This window comes from Purpureocillium lilacinum (assembly GCF_023168085.1).
Source record: "Purpureocillium lilacinum CBS 284.36 DNA, scaffold_2, whole genome shotgun sequence".
In the NCBI taxonomy this organism is placed as follows: Eukaryota; Fungi; Ascomycota; class Sordariomycetes; order Hypocreales; family Ophiocordycipitaceae; genus Purpureocillium; species Purpureocillium lilacinum.
In genome coordinates, this window is record NW_027072112.1 from 3,083,685 (window position 1) to 3,099,536 (window position 15,852).

The following is a 15,852-nucleotide window of genomic DNA, read 5'->3' on the forward strand; positions in this document are numbered from 1 at the left end:
TATGTGTCCAAGTAAGCATGTACATACTATGTGCCCGCAGCCAGCCTTGCATCTCGAAATAGAGAAATGCGGAGTGCAGGAAGCGTGCGTCGATTCCCACATGTCTTATCTCCCCGTTCAGGCAACTCGATGCAATGGTCCGCTGGCCCGCTGGCCGAGAGCTCTTGGTCTATGCAATGTGAGTTGTCGGACGCGAGCCTGGCCTCGCCGCCGTCATCAGAAGGAAGCTGAAGCTGACGCGACAAAAGGTCAAACCTAGAGGTCTCATGATCTCATGATCTCACCACCACCGACACCGCAAGTCGAGGAAAGTGTGCCCGGAGCAGCCAGCTATAGCCTTGTCCCCCGAGACATCCATGTGAATCCGCGGGCTTATCCGCTCAGCTGTCCACGGAGAAGAGACAGGGGGGCGGGACATTCGATCAAAGTCTTGGATGCATGTGGGCTTCATCCCACAATCACTTGGGGAAAGTCGTACGGATCGTTGGAGCACAGCCCTGCTTGGCGGCCATTCGGACTCTCCAGGAGTTCATCGCGCCAAAGCTTGAAGAGATTGCGTCTTGGACGATATCAAAGAACAAGGTGGAGTCGTCAAGGTTACGCAGGCTGCTGGTACTCCAGTATTGGCGAAATAGCCGCAAGGGTTGTTGGCCTTCGCGGGTGAGCCAACAGTCGCGGAGACGCAAGACAGAGTTGCTCTCGGCCGGGGACCGTGCCGCCAAGCGATACAGCGTCGAATCGTCTAATCCGGAGATAAATGTCCAGGAGACGCGGCCGTAGGGAGGCGGCGCAAACAGAGCCACGAGCTTGCGACCCTCCTACCATTCCGAGGTTAGGGCACGAGCAAGCGCTTGTGCCTGGAGACTTCGGCGCCAATGGAACGGCAGATGCGTGCGGATGGCCTGCCTGGACTCACGTCCAGCCTCGGAGAGCCCTTCTCCCCGTCAGATTGCCGAGCCACGCCACAAGCGATGGCCTGGCTTCCAGCGCCGCTGTTCGTCCCGTCTGGCTCGCAGCGCCTTGTCGCGACACCGGTGTGCAAGACGGAACGCAATGGCGTTGCACTCTTCAGGGTCGCAGCCGCAGCCGCTCCCGTTCGTCGATCGCATAATGAAACTCCGGAACATTGCGAGAACGTTGATCCTCAGAGGCGATCACCACGTTGTGGTCAGGGTCAGAGTGTCCATCGCCCATCGACCACGACCCCGTCGCCCGCTCGGTCGGTACGAGATGGAAGTGCGCGCTGGAAAACGCAGGGATGCTCATTTTCCCCTTTCAGCCGCATCCCGGTCTCGATGCAGCACCCCACGGCGGCTGGTGCAGAGTGCAGACAGCCTTGATGAAGCAGCCCCATTGTCTCCAGCGCGCCCCCAGCCACCGCGTTAGCGGCTCCTGCCGCGCCCATCGCTCTCCACTTTCCACCTCCACCATCCCCAACGTCATCCGGCGCTCCCAAGCCTAAACTCTACCCGGCAGGACTACCACCCCGTCTTGGACGTTATCACTCATCATCACATTGGCCCGGAGCCATGGTCGCAGCGGCGGCATTGTCCAGGACTCCCCGACGAGACAGGCGCGGCACGACCGAGACGCCCGGCTCCGCAAAGAAGCGTCTCAATGGCCTGTGGGAAGACGGTCATTGGTGGTGTAAGTTCACCGTCTTGAACGCCATACGATAGTTTAAGCGCAACGGCTGGGCAGCCAAGCCTTCCAACGACGGGCGAGATCACGATGGCTGACCAGGTGCAGGCAACTGTGAGCCGCGCAAGCAAGCCGCCCTGCGAGAGGTGAAGAAGGACACGCCTAACAAGGGCAAGTTGTTCTGGACCTGCTCAACCTACCCATTCTGCGACTTCTTCCTCTGGAGGGACGAGGCCACTCTCCGAGAGGAGGGGCTTCCATCGGGTACCCACGGCGCCGCCGTCTCGGCCGCCGTAGGGGAGCCCAAGGATCAGCCTCCACCAAAGCCAAGAGCCCCGAGCTTAACCCAGCGGCCGTTGACATCGTTTGGGGTCCAGCTCACGGCCAGCCAGCACCCGGGAGGCGAAGAGGCCATCACAGACAGAGGTGCAGGGCAGGCCAGCGGCAGTGGTACCGGCAAGGTTCCCGTCTCAGGAAGCTCCCAAAGTTCTCGGCATCCGGGCGGCGAGGATGCAGAGGCTACTCCGCCTAGCAGCTCACACACGCTGGGCATGGAGACGCCATGTCCCACACCTTCCAAACGGAAGAGAAGCGCCCTCGAGTCGCGGGGCGGCGGTGGCGATGCAGAGCTCTTCAGCGACCTAGACTCGGACGACGAGCGTCAGCTAGCGGACATGGCTGACCGCAGTGCTGAAAAGGTCCGACAACATACGGGCAACATCTTTGCCACCCCAAGCCACGATCGGGCTGTCGACGCGGGACATGGTTTGCACACGCCGTCTGTCGCCCGCACTCTCTTCACAGGGCCCAACAAGCAGCGCCAAAAGTCGGTCTCGTTTGAGCAGCCGGAGTCGCTCGTGTCTGGCATTCCCACACCCGCAAAGACTCCCTCGACGTCAAGGGTCGGCCTTCAGCAGTCAACGCCGTCGAGCAGCCCAGCCGACCCCGCTCACGATCCCGCAGACGAGATTATGGATCTCCTTCGCGGCAGCAATACAGACCCGGCCATCCTCCAGTCGGTGCAGGACAAGCTCATTACCTCGGCCCGCCGGACAAAGGGCCTCCTGCTGGGCAGAGATTCGGCTCGCGCCGCACTGAAGCAAAAGGACGACCGCATCGCCCAACTTCAGGAGCGCGTCGTTGCATTGGAGAATAAGGAACGGTTCTACGCCAGGCAACTGACCAACATCAAGGCCCAGCTTACGCCGATGCCTGACGACAGCTGATAAGCAGGTAATTCGTGGCGTTTGGGGGGGAATGGACTGGACAGCGGGTTTCATTTGGCGTCTAAATCTCGTATCATAGCATTTTCAACTCCGCAAACCAACGACGATATTTGTCTTCGGGTCAACAACTGAAGCCACGAAGCATCAAAATAGCACCGCCAGGCCCGCCGACGCGTAGTCTGCTCGCATCGTGTCCTGGCGGCAGCTTCATCTGCTGGGGGTCAAAACAGTCACGGCGTGTCTTTGTTGTATTCTTTGTCTTTTCAGATTGCTACAGTAACTCAGCTCCTCCCATGCTCAAATACACGTGTACACATCCACGCCATACACGGCCAAGGATGCACTCGGCACCCATCACGGCTCCTCAATCAAATGACTCCTCCAACCCTCTACCAGTCCCGGATATCGCATGTCTTACAACAAAGGAGACGCGCCGTCATGTTTTATCTTTTTTGCAGACCCGGTCTGAAGCATCCGGAGTCAGACACTCCCCACACGCCCTTTGGCTTACCCATTTAGTATACACGCTTGAAGGGGGGCACCGGCTTGCACTCGTTCTCGTCCAGAGTGGTGGCGATGACCTTGCGGTAAGACAGGTCCACCTTCTCGTGCGGCTTCTTCTGGAAGCTGAGCGTGTGCTTCATCCAGTTCTCGTCGTCACGGTCAGGGAAGTCCTCGCGGGCGTGCGCACCACGAGACTCCTTGCGGGCGGCGGCGGCAGTGGCGGTTTGAACGCTGAAAAAATTCATGTGTCAGTTTCACCATTCCATCTCAGCAACCGGAAATAGGAAACTTACGCGCAAGTCAACAGGTTGCGGAGCTCGAGCGTCTCAACCAGGTCCGAGTTCCAGATCATGCTGCGGTCCTTGATACCGACATCGTGGAACTGGGCATCGATGTCGACCATCTTGCGGACACCCTCGTCCAAGCTCTCCTGGGTACGGAAGACGCTGACATCCGTCTGCATGGCCTTCTGCATGGCCAGGCGGATCTCAGCCGTGCTCTTGGGACCCTCCGAAGTGCGGACCTTGTCCAGAACCTCAATGTGCTCAGCGCCGGCGTCAGCAGCGAGGGGCTTCAGCTTGGTGCCAGGAGTGAAGTTGTCGCGGATGGTGTGGGAGACGGCGCGGCCGAAGACGACCAGGTCCAGGAGAGAGTTGGCGCCCAGGCGGTTAGCACCGTGAACAGAGACACAAGCGGCTTCACCGCAGGCGAACAGGCCAGGCACAACCTTGTCATTGCCCTTCTCATCGACAGTGATAACCTCGCCAGTGTAGCGAGTGGGAATGCCACCCATGTTGTAGTGGACGGTAGGGAGAACGGGGATGGGCTGCTTTCGGACATCGACACCGGCGAAAATGCCAGCGGTCTCTGAGATACCGGGCAGGCGCTCAGCGAGGATCTCAGCAGGCAGGTGGCTCAGCTGCAGGAAGATGTGGTCCTTCTCAGCACCGACACCACGTCCATCGCGGATCTCCATGGTCATGGAACGGGAAACGACATCTCGGGAGGCCAGATCCTTGGCAGTCGGGGCATAACGCTCCATGAAGCGCTCACCCTCCGAGTTCAGCAGATAGCCACCCTCACCACGTGCACCCTCAGTGATCAGGCAGCCGGCTCCGTAGATACCAGTGGGGTGGAACTGGACGAACTCAAGATCCTGGTTGGGGAGACCAGCACGGGCAACCATGGCCATACCGTCACCAGTGCAGGTGTGGGCGGACGTGCAGCTGAAGTAGGCACGGCCATAGCCGCCAGTGGCCAAGACGGTGTGGTTGGCGAGGAATCGGTGGAGAGTGCCGTCCTCCTGGTTGTAGGCGAGGACACCTCGGCACTCACCGTCTTGCATGATCAGGTCCAGGGCAAAGTATTCGATGAAGTAGTTGGTGTTGTGTCGGAGCGACTGGCCGTAGAGCGTGTGAAGGAGAGCGTGGCCGGTTCGATCGGCGGCAGCGCAGCATCGGTAGGCCTGACCACCCTTGCCGTACTTTTGGGACTGACCACCGAAAGCACGCTGGTAGCTGCAAGCAATTAGCCATCGGGCAGTCAATTGAATCGTTGAGTCGTGGCGAACTCACATCTTGCCTTCCTCGGTTCGCGAGAAAGGGCAGCCGTAGTGCTCAAGCTCGATAATGGACGCAGGGGCCTCGCGGGTCATGTAGTGAATGGCGTCCTGGTCGCCAAGCCAGTCGGAGCCCTTGACAGTGTCGTACATGTGCCATCTCCAGTCATCCTCGTGCATGTTGCCAAGGGCAGCGTTGATGCCACCCTGCGCGGCGACTGTGTGGCTTCGGGTAGGGAAGAGCTTGGAGATACAGGCGGTGTTGAAGCCTGCCTCGGCAAGACCAAAGGCGGCCCGCAGACCGGAGCCACCGGCACCGACGACGAGTGCATCGTACTCGTGGTCCTGAAAAGCGGTCAGTTTGGGCTTGCGAGAAGTCGGGATCGTATCAAGAAGGAAGACCGTGACGTACAATGACGGGGTACTTGTTGCTCACGAAAGGCGAGGCCTCCTTTGCCCTCAGCGGGCCGTTCGAGATAACTCGTGCTGCAATCGTCCTCGGGTTAGCTTGCGGGCGCGCGCCGAAAGACGTGGCATGTACTAACCGACGGGTCGTGTCGTCGAAAAGGCCCTGGCCTGGTTTCTCGCCAGCCGCGAAAACTGCAAGGACGCGGGTCAGCCAATGTGGTCGCGCGACAAGGGACACCCGAGGTCGCGAGGAAGACGTGGTCGGGAGGGAGAGCGAGCGACGCACAGCAGAGCCAGAGGCCAATTTCCTCAGAGCCATGGAAGAAGCCATCGTCAACAGGAGTCCAGGAGACCACCAAGCTGCATCCGCAACGGTGCTGCGCGTGACGAATGGATTAGTGTCGGGGTTGAGGCGTCGTACGATGATGCGGACGATGTTCTCGCGGCAACGTTTGTCTGCACTGGGTCTCCGTCGGGACGAGTTGCTGCTCGGCTCCTCGGTTCATCCAGCCAATCAGCGCGCAGCCAATATAAGCCCTCGCCCATGCAATAGCCTACTAGGTCCGCCTCACAGCGCTGCAGGCGCCTGTGCAGCTCCCGTGATTCTGCAACGCTGCAGGCGCTGATGGAAAGCCCTGAGAGAATCAAGCGCAGGATCGTCTCATCTACGACGTGGCGTGCACATTTCTGTTCAATCCTGCGTCGGTCGACTGCCTCTATTCCAGCTGGCACAAGCGACAATCTCGGGCGACCAACAGCACGGCGGGACTGCGCTCAGCACACGTTTCCGTCGCCGTCACATGGAAAGGTGCTGGCTCCGGCTCCCAACCAGTCGCCCCACAACACCATCCCGAAGCTGGCGCCCCATTACCGTGTTGCCACAAAACGAGCATGTCATAGACTAAACGCCTGGACCCGGTGCAAGGAAGCGCCTACGAAGTATGGGTTTGCTTCAACGCGGACTTCAACATTGTATGGCTCGCTTACATCTATCCTCAACCCGCCCCTCTACCCAACCTTCGTTGTCAGCCCGCTGCTGTCTATGCCGCCCTATCTTATTGTCCTTTAAGCCGAACCTCCGTCCTGGATATCAAAACGTCATCTAGTCTGCCAGCACGTCTCGCAGCATCACCAAGAAGTTGTCCGTCAGCTTGTGCACCTCGGACACGGGAGGCTTCGCAGGCTCGCCTGCCGATCGTCGAAGGCGGTCCTGCTGCTTCGCTCGTCTTCTCCGTTCCGCCTCAATGGGGTCGAGCTCGTCGTCCTCCTCGGCTTCGTCCTCTGATTCGGACCCGTCGTCATACGCCATGTCCTGGAGGTCCTGCCCGTCCAATCCGAAGTCGGAAGAGTTGAAGTTCATCCCGAGTCCACCCAGGGGGCCACCCGGCTGCCCCTCGGCCGCCATCTTTTGGCGCGTCTTGTCGTTGTGCCACTTCTTGCGTGCCTCTTGCCACGCGATCAACGAGTTGATCTCCTCAATCGCCTTCTCCTTGTCTACGATGCCAGCACTGGCACCGCCTTCGAACAATGCGTTGACGTTTAACTTGCCGTTATTTGGCCCCTTGCGAAGGAATTCCAGGATCCCCTCAATCCAGCCCATGAGCTGCGTGAAGAGCCCATTGTCGTGGGTGTGCACCTCGTGCACAAACTTGTAGAAATTGTGTTCGTGCCTCTGGCACAGGTCAATAAACGCCTGGACCGTCTGATTGGGATCTGCTGAAGCATCCTGCTCCCTGCACTTGTCGACAACCTGTGGGCAATGTCATTTAGCATGGGTCTTGGTCGCACAAACATCGTCCTTTTCGACTCACCTGTATCATATCGTCGATAAACACGGCAAAATCTGTGACACTGCTGTAGACATTGGCAGACTTGTACACTCGCACAAGCGGCTCGTAGAAGATCGTGAAAAGGTCGCGGAAGAGCTGCAGAGTCACGGGCTCTTCGATCAGGTTTAGCATCATAGCCTTATCGCGCTGCCTGGTGCACAGCTTCAAAAGCTGCTTCAAGTAGGAGAAAAGCTGCGCCCCCTGCTTGAGCTCTTCATCGATATTCTCGACGGCGTTGTTGAATGCGACATAAGCGTTGAACAGGCGTTGAATCTGTTCCCCAGTCAAGTCTGGCTCGAGCAGGTCCGACCGCAGGATTGCCACGATGATGTCGATGTCTTCGCTCTCAGCCTCTTCACGGATGGCCATCTTGATCTCTTCCTCAGCGTTGGTATACTTCTGGATCTTTTCCGTAAACACGGGGTCGCCGATCTTGGTTGTCAACGTGTCGATTGACCTCTGGAAGCTCTTGATGCCATCGTTCAGCGTCAGCGAGAAAATCCGCTGCATCAACGACCTGGCACCAAAGGGCTGAGCGAGAAAGATGTCCAAGATACCCGACATGACAGCCGCCGGATTGGCAATGCGAATGACGTTCTTGATGACGGAATACGGGATGAGGGAGTGGATGCGCCTTGCTTGGGCGAACATCTCTGGAGAATTGTCCTCCGCGAGGAAGAGGTGGTAGATGACGGCAGCAATCTCAATTCGAAGCCATTCGGCAAACTTTCGGTACTGAATGCTGAGGTCGTCGATCGTCTGCTTTTCTTTGATCTCTTTGAAGAGCATGGTCAAGCCGTGGCTCTCCACGATATCGCGGCGGAATCTTGGGTAAAGTCAGCCAAACTGAGCCGTGGACGAGGGTCGTTGGTGGACGAACTGCTCCATGTACTCGTCCAGCTCTGCCGCACGCTTCCTGGCAATCTCGTAAAACTTCTTTTGCTCCTCGATGCGCTTCTCATCGATCGCCTTCCGCCTTACGATGTCGTCGACATCCTCATCAGTCGGAGTGATGGGATTGCCACTGAGGAACTCCATCATTGCCTTGGTGTTGGCTACTTGTGGGTTGTGAAGCAAAGACCGAATCCATGCGCGCAATGAGATTCGCTGGTTTTCGCGCCAAAGAATGACCGTCTGCGCCCACGTGAGAACTTGCACCTCATGATAGGCATTGCATAGTCGCTTACCTCCTCGCTGGCCACAGGGGTTCCGGGCCCTGTGCCGGGGCTGCCGCGGTTCTCTACTGATGGGCGGGGGGAGGCTCTGGACCGAATTGATCTGGCCGAGGTGATGGAGCCTGGCTTGCGCGAGGATATTCCTAGGTCTGTGTGAGCACAGTGTTCTTTGTCCGAAGCCGTGCGAGCGCGTCTTACCCCCCGAAGGTGAGAGCAGGGATGAGCTGCCCTCGGTGGAATCCTGTACGGCACCTGTGAAGCGGGTAGAGAGAGACGAAATGGAAGAGGCATCGGAATCGTCGCCATTGCTGAACGCCGAGAATACCCCGGATGCTGTCGAGCTCGACTTGTTCTTCTTGGGCAGCTGTGGCAGTACCCTCCCCGGGAGCTCCGTCTTCAGGTTCTTAGAAAGCTTGGCGAAGTCCCCGTATCTGCGGCCGACAAAATGCTCCAGCTCTCCCTTTCTCTTAATTCGGAGTAGGAACTCGGCGTGCTTGTGGTAGCGTATATTCCTTTTGACCGACGTGACGCGCACGCCCGCCACATTGACATCCCAACCATTGATGTAGTTACCCTCGGGTATGGTGTGTAGGACGCCGGTGTCGATCGCATTGCTGTCCACGATCTCGAGCTCGCTGAAACGGATGCGCTCTTCGAAGCCGGACGATGTGGGGATGCCCGAAACCATCATGAGCTCGACGAGCTTCTGCGCCTTGATGGCGAGCTTGCGGCGCTTGGTCTCCTCGAGGCGGTCCTCGGACGACGATATTTGCTTTCCCGCAAAGGACTCGAGGAACTGTACGTGTGCGTGTGAATCAGTGTACGACAAGACGTGTGAGGGTGTGGGCGAGGCGGTCGTACCACTTGCAGCTTGTCCTGCCAGAACTCCTTCTCCCTCGCCTTGTCGAGGAAGGGAAAGTCGCGGACATGGTGAACGAATATGTATCGAAGTATGGGAAGCTCCGATTCCTGTGGAGATACCTCGCCGCGCTCAGATCGAAATGGTGCGCCGAACCGTTGGAGCGCCGTTGGGGAGTTGAGTTCGTTGATCTCCCACTTGACTTGTTGGGACATCAGCTCGCGCTTCAGGTCTGACCAAAGGACAACATGTCAGCAAGAGATCCTTCGTCTGGCGCATTCTAGTATTGCTGGAAACAACGAACAATGCTCCTGTTTGCCAGTCAAGGCGTTTCCTGGCGGCGGCGCCGAGGGGTCGCTGTTGGTGCGGAGGGGCAGCGACATTGTCGCCTTGGCTGCGACGGGCGCGCCATTCTCGCCTTTGTCCGCAGAAGCCATGGCCAGACGATGCGACAGAAATGCACAGGGACTCTTGACGCGTCTCGTGCGCACTGCAATGCAAGTGTTGAGTGCGGACAGGAACCAAGCTGCCGTCCGCAAGGTGTGAGGTGCGGCGGGTATGGGTCTGTGAGGATGATGACGGTCTCGAGCCAAGCGCAGCGGTATAGAGTTGTTGCGGCGGGGCGCTGGCAGCTGTAGCTCGACTTGGCGGAATTTCTCAGCGCACCGGGGTCTCCAAAGCTGCACCCGGAGTGAAGCACGTAGGCCAGGCGTCGAACCAACCGCAGGCACAAGCTCGCGGGGAAATGGAAGCGAATGCGATCGGACCGGCGGGAGGGACACAAGGGAAGCAGGCTCTTGTATAAGGTCAGGTTGCGGCGCCCTGCCCTGACAGCGACGACGATGCAAGACGAAGCGCAGCACGTCCGCCTCGTCACGCTCACAGCCTCCGCCCCTCCACGAGGCCCTGTCCGTCTGTGCAGGCACGGTCTCGCCCAAGGCTGGAGCTGGCGGCTGATGGGTGGGTGACGAAATGCCATGGGTCCATTTTGGGGCTGGCAATCTGACGTCCGGCGCATCAATGGCGCGCCTTTGAGCGTCCCCATCCGCTGAACGAGGCCCAACATGGGCGGCGGGGCGTGACGTGGGCTTGGGTTGTGGGCTCTTGGTGGGCACTGCGACGGTCAAGCCGCCTGGTCTTGGCAGGCGGGAGAGAATGTTCCACTCATCAACCTGGGCTGCAGCCAGCCAGCCAGTCGTGGAGAATCAGCCAGAAGTTGGTCCCCTTCCAGTCGACGAGGTTCCTTTCCCACCCATGGGGCCAGGAACATGCCGCAGCACGTCGCCTGCGGCGGCGCCCGTTCTTCGGGTGCCCGCAGCAGCCACGGGGGTGGGGTTGCACCCGCGAATATTGCCAGGCACTGCAGGGCAAACTACGCGCCCATGCCGCTGCTGTGCAGGAGGAGTCGTTCAAACCTGTCCAACCTACGTCCTGGTTTTTCATCAGCGACATGTCGCATGACGTCCCATCTTGGCGCCCTGTTCGTGCCCACAGCGCGGGACACTGTTTCCAAGAAAAAGCTGAGCGTCTGCCAGGATCATTAATCGCTTGGCGCCGGGCAGTGCACCTTTGGTGGGATGTGGTGTGGCTCCTTTCGCGCGACTCGCAGTTCGGCAAGCCATCGTCGGCCATGGCCCGAACTCTTGGCCAGTATTCCCACGTATCCCCCGCTAGGGACGCGGACTGCAGCGCGCAGCGGAACGGCTCTTGGCTGCCTGTACCAAGGACGTTGCCAAGCTCTGCAACTTGGACCTCTCCAAACGTGCAAGCTACGGAGCAGTGCCAGGCACAAATACAACCTGCTGCGCCTGTGCGAGAGCTACGGTACCAGGAGGTGTGCGTGAGCCGTTTCGTTGTTGGCCGTGGCTGGCTGCAGCGCCTCGCGTCTTCGCACAAAAGCGAACGCCGAAACGTGGCCGGGTTTGACGAGTGGCCATTTCAGATGCGACAATACGAAGCAACTTGTTCTCGCGTCTCGTTGAGGAGATGATCCCCCATCTCGCGTGTTCTTCCAGGAGGATTACAGTACTATTTGCGAGACCAAACAGCTTTGTTTGCAATGTTGCCTTGACATCTGCTCCGTGCCCGTAAAAACTGCCTCGCAGAGTCTTGCTTAGCTGGACGTAATGAAGACTGTGTGGGATGTCTTGGTGTGGCTCCCTCGACACCTTGCAAAGAGAAAGATTCAACTCCTGAGCAACTCCATACCACCCGGACCGCCATGACAAACCGCCTTGAACGTCGAGGACTTTTGTCAAATCCCTACCATAAGATGATTGATGCCGCGGGGCGTACCGGGCTCAAGACGACAAGTCTTCCTGTGAGGGACCAAAGATATGTCCCCAATAGGCAATTTTCTCGCAGACCGCCCACGCATGGCCCTGGAAGGAGCCCGCGGTTGGATGTGGCTGTGAGGGCTTTGGCACCAGGAAAGGCGCAGCTGCACGCGCCTTCACAGTAGCTCCGATATGCGCATCACCGAGACATTTCAGCTCGCACCTCGTGGGACAGCTCCTCTGGACACGGACAGCAGGCACTCGGCAACGCCGAAGACTCGGCAAGTCAAAGCCTTGGCCCCCCACAAGTCTCAAACGGCCCAGGACACGGGCGGGGAAGTAATGGCGTATCACCGCCAAGGCTCCGCAACTCTAGCAAGCTCAAGAAAACGAATGCTGCGCATAATATCGAAATGTATGTATGTATTGGGGTATCATTAGACGCAGAGGTGCGGGCATATGCTATAGTCACGAGCAATACACAAGGCAATAGGCAAGCCTCGCTCATAACTCGTCGAATGCCCGCAGCCGCTCACCGTCACGGAGCGGTGTCTTCCAAAACAACGCTCTCCCGCCCGACTCCCCGCTCTCACTTGACTGCCGAGAGTAGTTGGACTCGCTGAGCCACTCCGCTGCCGCCGTGTTCCTTAGCTCATCTTGGTCGGTGCTGTCGAGCCGGGCCGACGAATAGTGGACGCCGATTGCCAGGGCGATGATGAGGATGGCCACGACCGAAGTCACAGACCAGATGATCTTGAGCCTCTTACGAGTCCTCTCCTGCCAGGCTTTATCGGCACGCTCCCAGCTTTCTATGCGCTCTCGGACAACATCCACTCGGCCGGTGAGGGTCTGCACCTTGGCGCGTCCTTCACTGATTCGGTTCTGCAGGCCCGCTATCCTCGTCTGCTGTTCGTCAAACTGCCCGACAGCGACGAGCTGCCCGACGATGTCGTCCGCAAGCTCACGCGAGTCCTTGTCGAACCCGTCACAGATCTCGCGAGACGACTCCGCCAGGTCCTTCAGGGCAGTGACCGTGTTCTGCAGCGTGCTCATTTTCTCCAGTACTGCATAGTATGTGTCGTCGAGTCGCTTCGTCATGTTTGTTGAGAATCCATTAAGCTCCGCGAGCGACCTTTTCAGGTTCCTGTCCAACGCCCACTTAGCTGTATGAACGCAGAATGGCACACTTGCAGGGATTGAGACTTACTCTGCCCGAAGGGCCGCTTTCTCCTTCTCCAGTCGCAATCTCGCCGCCCTGCTCTCCTTGGTTTCGAACCGAGCGTCATCGTCCATAGAGATTAAAACACTGGCCCTCCTGCTCTGGTCTGGACTCCAGGCAGGCGCGATAGCCTCTGGGCGAGCCATATCTGCAGAGTGGCGCGTTATGGGCGGAGGGTAGACACCCGATACAGCTGGTTCATCGTTGTCGTGGCGGAAGTGACGATGGTGCTGTTGGTGATGGTGGTTGTGAAGGCCACGGTGAGGATGATCGTGGTGACGACGACGAAGCCTGCTCGGCGACGTAGACTCGGTTAGGGACCTCTTAACCCGATGCCGCTCCTCGTGAAGAGGAGAGGCGAACATGGGCAAGTCGAGCGGGCCATTAAAGTTCGCCATCGGGGTCGTTGGGAGGTGGTGGCCACAGCGTCCCGCGTGACGCAACCAGCGCCATCTGGAGCGAGGTCCAGTTGATGGGAGAGCCGTCGTGGGGCCGAATTGCCGACGGGACCTCAGCCACAGCACGCAGTGGAGCTCCCCGTCGGATGGGGCGGTGATTGGCGGTGACCTTGAGGTTCTCACTGGTTCACATGCGACATGCTGGATGCCCAGCAAAATGTCACATGGCACAGGAGTGAGCGATCCAAGCTCAAGGACAATGATTGTCTTTCATAATGGAGGGCTCCAGGGTTGCTTATTTTCTGGCGCCAAATTTGGCGCGCAACAACTGTTTTTGAGGCTGTGCAGTTCCAGATACCAGCAATATCATTGAATGGCCCCATGCTCCGTAACTCCCAGTTGCCGACAGCAAAAGCAAAAGTAACCCAGATTTCAAATCGCGTGTGTTCCTTCGCTCCCACGCCAGGCCCCAATTCTACGCCTGGCAAAAATATCGATCTTGCATCCAAGGCCATTGCCGATGACCTAGGTTCGAGGTTCCAGGAAGCAGCGCGGCTTGACGTTTTCTCAAGGCCACGGAACGACGGCCTCTGCGTCCCTGTCCCATCTTCTCGGGGCAGTGTTGCCTCTCATTTCCGCAACCCTGGACGCGCACGTCGTTGCGGGAAGAAACGACTCGTTTGGCGATCACCCAACCGAGTCGTGGTGCGCAATCTCGGCCCCTAACGCACCCCTCCGTCAGGAATTGAGCACCTTATTGCGCTTCTCCTTGCGCTTCAACCTCTCGACTCGCTTCCGGTGCATCTTCTCGGCCATCTTCTCGTATCTCTCCTTTTCTTCCTTCTTGGCTCGCTTCTCTCGGATGGCTTGAATGCGTTGCTGCAGGAGGAAATTGGGTCAGTCAACCCTCGGCCGCTTCTCGTCGTGAGCACATACCTGACGCAGCTCTTCCTTCTCGTCCTTCATCTCCTTCTCTTTCGCTTTCATTTGCGCCATCTCGGCGCGCTGCTTCTGACGTTTCTCGTACGTCGTCAGACCTGCCGTCGGCCGGAACGCCTTCTTGGGAGGATGCCATTGCTTTCCTGCGCATAAGTGTCAGAGACAATGGGGCGGATCAGTCACCTCGCGGTAATTCGTACCATTCTTGCGCATTCCAAGAGGCTTGGCCGGTTTGCCAGCCGACACAAGGGTCGGAACTTGCTCGTCGTCAGTCATCCTTGTGTTCTGATTTCGTGACTTGGATCAGATTTGCTCCTGCTTGCATTGGCGGCGCTTTGCGCCAAAGACGCCCAAAAATTTCTGCCACCGGCTTGGGGGCGGCGGGGCAGGGGCGGTGAGCGACAGGTCGCCTCCAAGTGTCCCCTGTGCCAGGGTGGCATAGTGGCTGACGACCCCACTGACGGGAGCGTGTGGCGCAAGATCAGGGTCCAGCCGCAGGACGAGGAGATCTAGGTACCTAGTACTCCTTTGAGGAACGAAGGCGCTGGAGTGCGATGCTGGTTGCCCAGTCCAGTGCTTCGCTATGGACATTTCTTTTCCCATCCATCTTTGTCAAACTAGCACAATTCATGACCGATGCAGTCTCGCTGCGACCCCTGGCTCTGCTAGTCACCCGGCACATAATACTCAGGCGATTGACATAGGACAAAGGCATTGTGAAATGCCCTATCCAAGGGGTCCGTTGATGACCCTCCCACATTAGGCACCTTCAACCAAGGTGCACGCCACCGCTCATGGCGGTCGCTGGGTCGCAGTTCTCCCCGAGAGCCGCCGTAGCATATGCCCTCAGCCCACCTAGACCGCCAGAAACATCGTCGGTAGATAAGATAACGTGTCTTAACGCATCTATCGGTTCACGATGAGATGGATTCAGATGGCCTCCGCGTGTGTCAATGCCCGCGACACGGCCCGTTAGTGACGGGGCTCAGCCTCATTTCGGTACGCATGCGTACTCTTCTCCGCAGAACTCAGCGAGGGCTTTGCTCTTTTTTTTTTTGAGCACACGCGTATTAGCTTGAGACGCCTTTGATTGCAGCGTGGCTTAGACGGGGAGTTGTCGCCGAGATGCCTGCTTCGGCGGACGAACGTGGGCTTGGAGCACTTCGCTCGTTGGCAAGGCGCACAGCAGGCAGTCAAGACTATACAAGAAAGGAACTAATGTTCGATTCCTTCACGAGATTGACGTTTGAACAAGCTAGATGTCTGATCGCCTGCTTAGCCGGCCAATATGGCCGCTCACGAAGTCGACCAGGGTGATCGTGGACTCACGGAGGACGTCGAGGCCAGGTCTGCAGCTTCGACGGCAGCCCCAGTTGGTGTAGCTGACGACAGCGACCAGGAATAGTGATCAGTCTGTGCGCCGCCAAAGACGCGATCGGCGGCCCAGCTCATGAGACATAGTGAGGGTCCTCATTAATGGTCTACGAGTCGTCATCGTCGCCCTGCCGGGCCCAGGCACGACGTTGAAACAATAAAGGGCATCAGCGACAAGCCGATGTGCATCCATGGCTCTGAGGAGAATGTCGTCTTGCCCGCTGCCGCCCGACCTGGAGCGCCCGCCATGTGCACCTTTCGTCGCTGGCGGCACGATGCAAGCTCTACCTAACGTGCGGGCTATCTCTTCCAAGCTGTCCACTATGGGGAATTTCGCCAGATTCGGGGCTGAACTATTGTCTAGCCGTGCCCCGGAGAGAGGATGGTGGTGTTGGAACAACGGTGGTGGCCTGCGTGCGATGGCCAACTGCAAGATCCCGGAATGT

The 15,852-nt window shown here is 58.4% G+C and overlaps 5 protein-coding genes across 5 annotated transcripts; 1 reads left to right on the forward strand and 4 right to left on the reverse strand.

Annotated features, from left to right (window-relative positions):
* Positions 1–1,529: 1,529 nt before the first annotated feature.
* PLICBS_002699 (uncharacterized protein) lies at positions 1,530–2,867 on the forward strand (the record flags this gene model as incomplete). The annotated part of the gene is made up of 2 exons (XM_018322400.1): positions 1,530–1,647; positions 1,750–2,867. The coding sequence occupies 2 exons, from the start codon at positions 1,530–1,532 to the stop codon at positions 2,865–2,867; spliced, it is 1,236 nt and encodes a 411-aa protein (XP_018179880.1).
* A 515-nt stretch (positions 2,868–3,382) lies between these two features.
* PLICBS_002700 (succinate dehydrogenase flavoprotein subunit) lies at positions 3,383–5,668 on the reverse strand (the record flags this gene model as incomplete). The annotated part of the gene is made up of 6 exons (XM_018322401.1): positions 3,383–3,602; positions 3,665–4,888; positions 4,946–5,274; positions 5,342–5,415; positions 5,475–5,529; positions 5,624–5,668. 6 exons carry the CDS (start codon positions 5,666–5,668, stop codon positions 3,383–3,385), a joined length of 1,947 nt encoding a protein of 648 aa, XP_018179881.1.
* Positions 5,669–6,439: 771 nt separating this feature from the next.
* On the reverse strand, positions 6,440–9,637 carry PLICBS_002701 (uncharacterized protein; the record flags this gene model as incomplete). Its single annotated transcript, XM_065600074.1, has 5 exons — positions 6,440–7,087; positions 7,149–7,992; positions 8,047–9,137; positions 9,203–9,432; positions 9,505–9,637. 5 exons carry the CDS (start codon positions 9,635–9,637, stop codon positions 6,440–6,442), a joined length of 2,946 nt encoding a protein of 981 aa, XP_065456146.1.
* Positions 9,638–11,980: 2,343 nt separating this feature from the next.
* On the reverse strand, positions 11,981–12,769 carry PLICBS_002702 (uncharacterized protein; the record flags this gene model as incomplete). The annotated part of the gene is made up of 2 exons (XM_065600075.1): positions 11,981–12,620; positions 12,684–12,769. 2 exons carry the CDS (start codon positions 12,767–12,769, stop codon positions 11,981–11,983), a joined length of 726 nt encoding a protein of 241 aa, XP_065456147.1.
* Positions 12,770–13,831: 1,062 nt separating this feature from the next.
* On the reverse strand, positions 13,832–14,308 carry PLICBS_002703 (uncharacterized protein; the record flags this gene model as incomplete). Its single annotated transcript, XM_018322404.1, has 3 exons — positions 13,832–13,972; positions 14,030–14,175; positions 14,233–14,308. 3 exons carry the CDS (start codon positions 14,306–14,308, stop codon positions 13,832–13,834), a joined length of 363 nt encoding a protein of 120 aa, XP_018179884.1.
* Between the last annotated feature and the right edge of the window lie 1,544 nt (positions 14,309–15,852).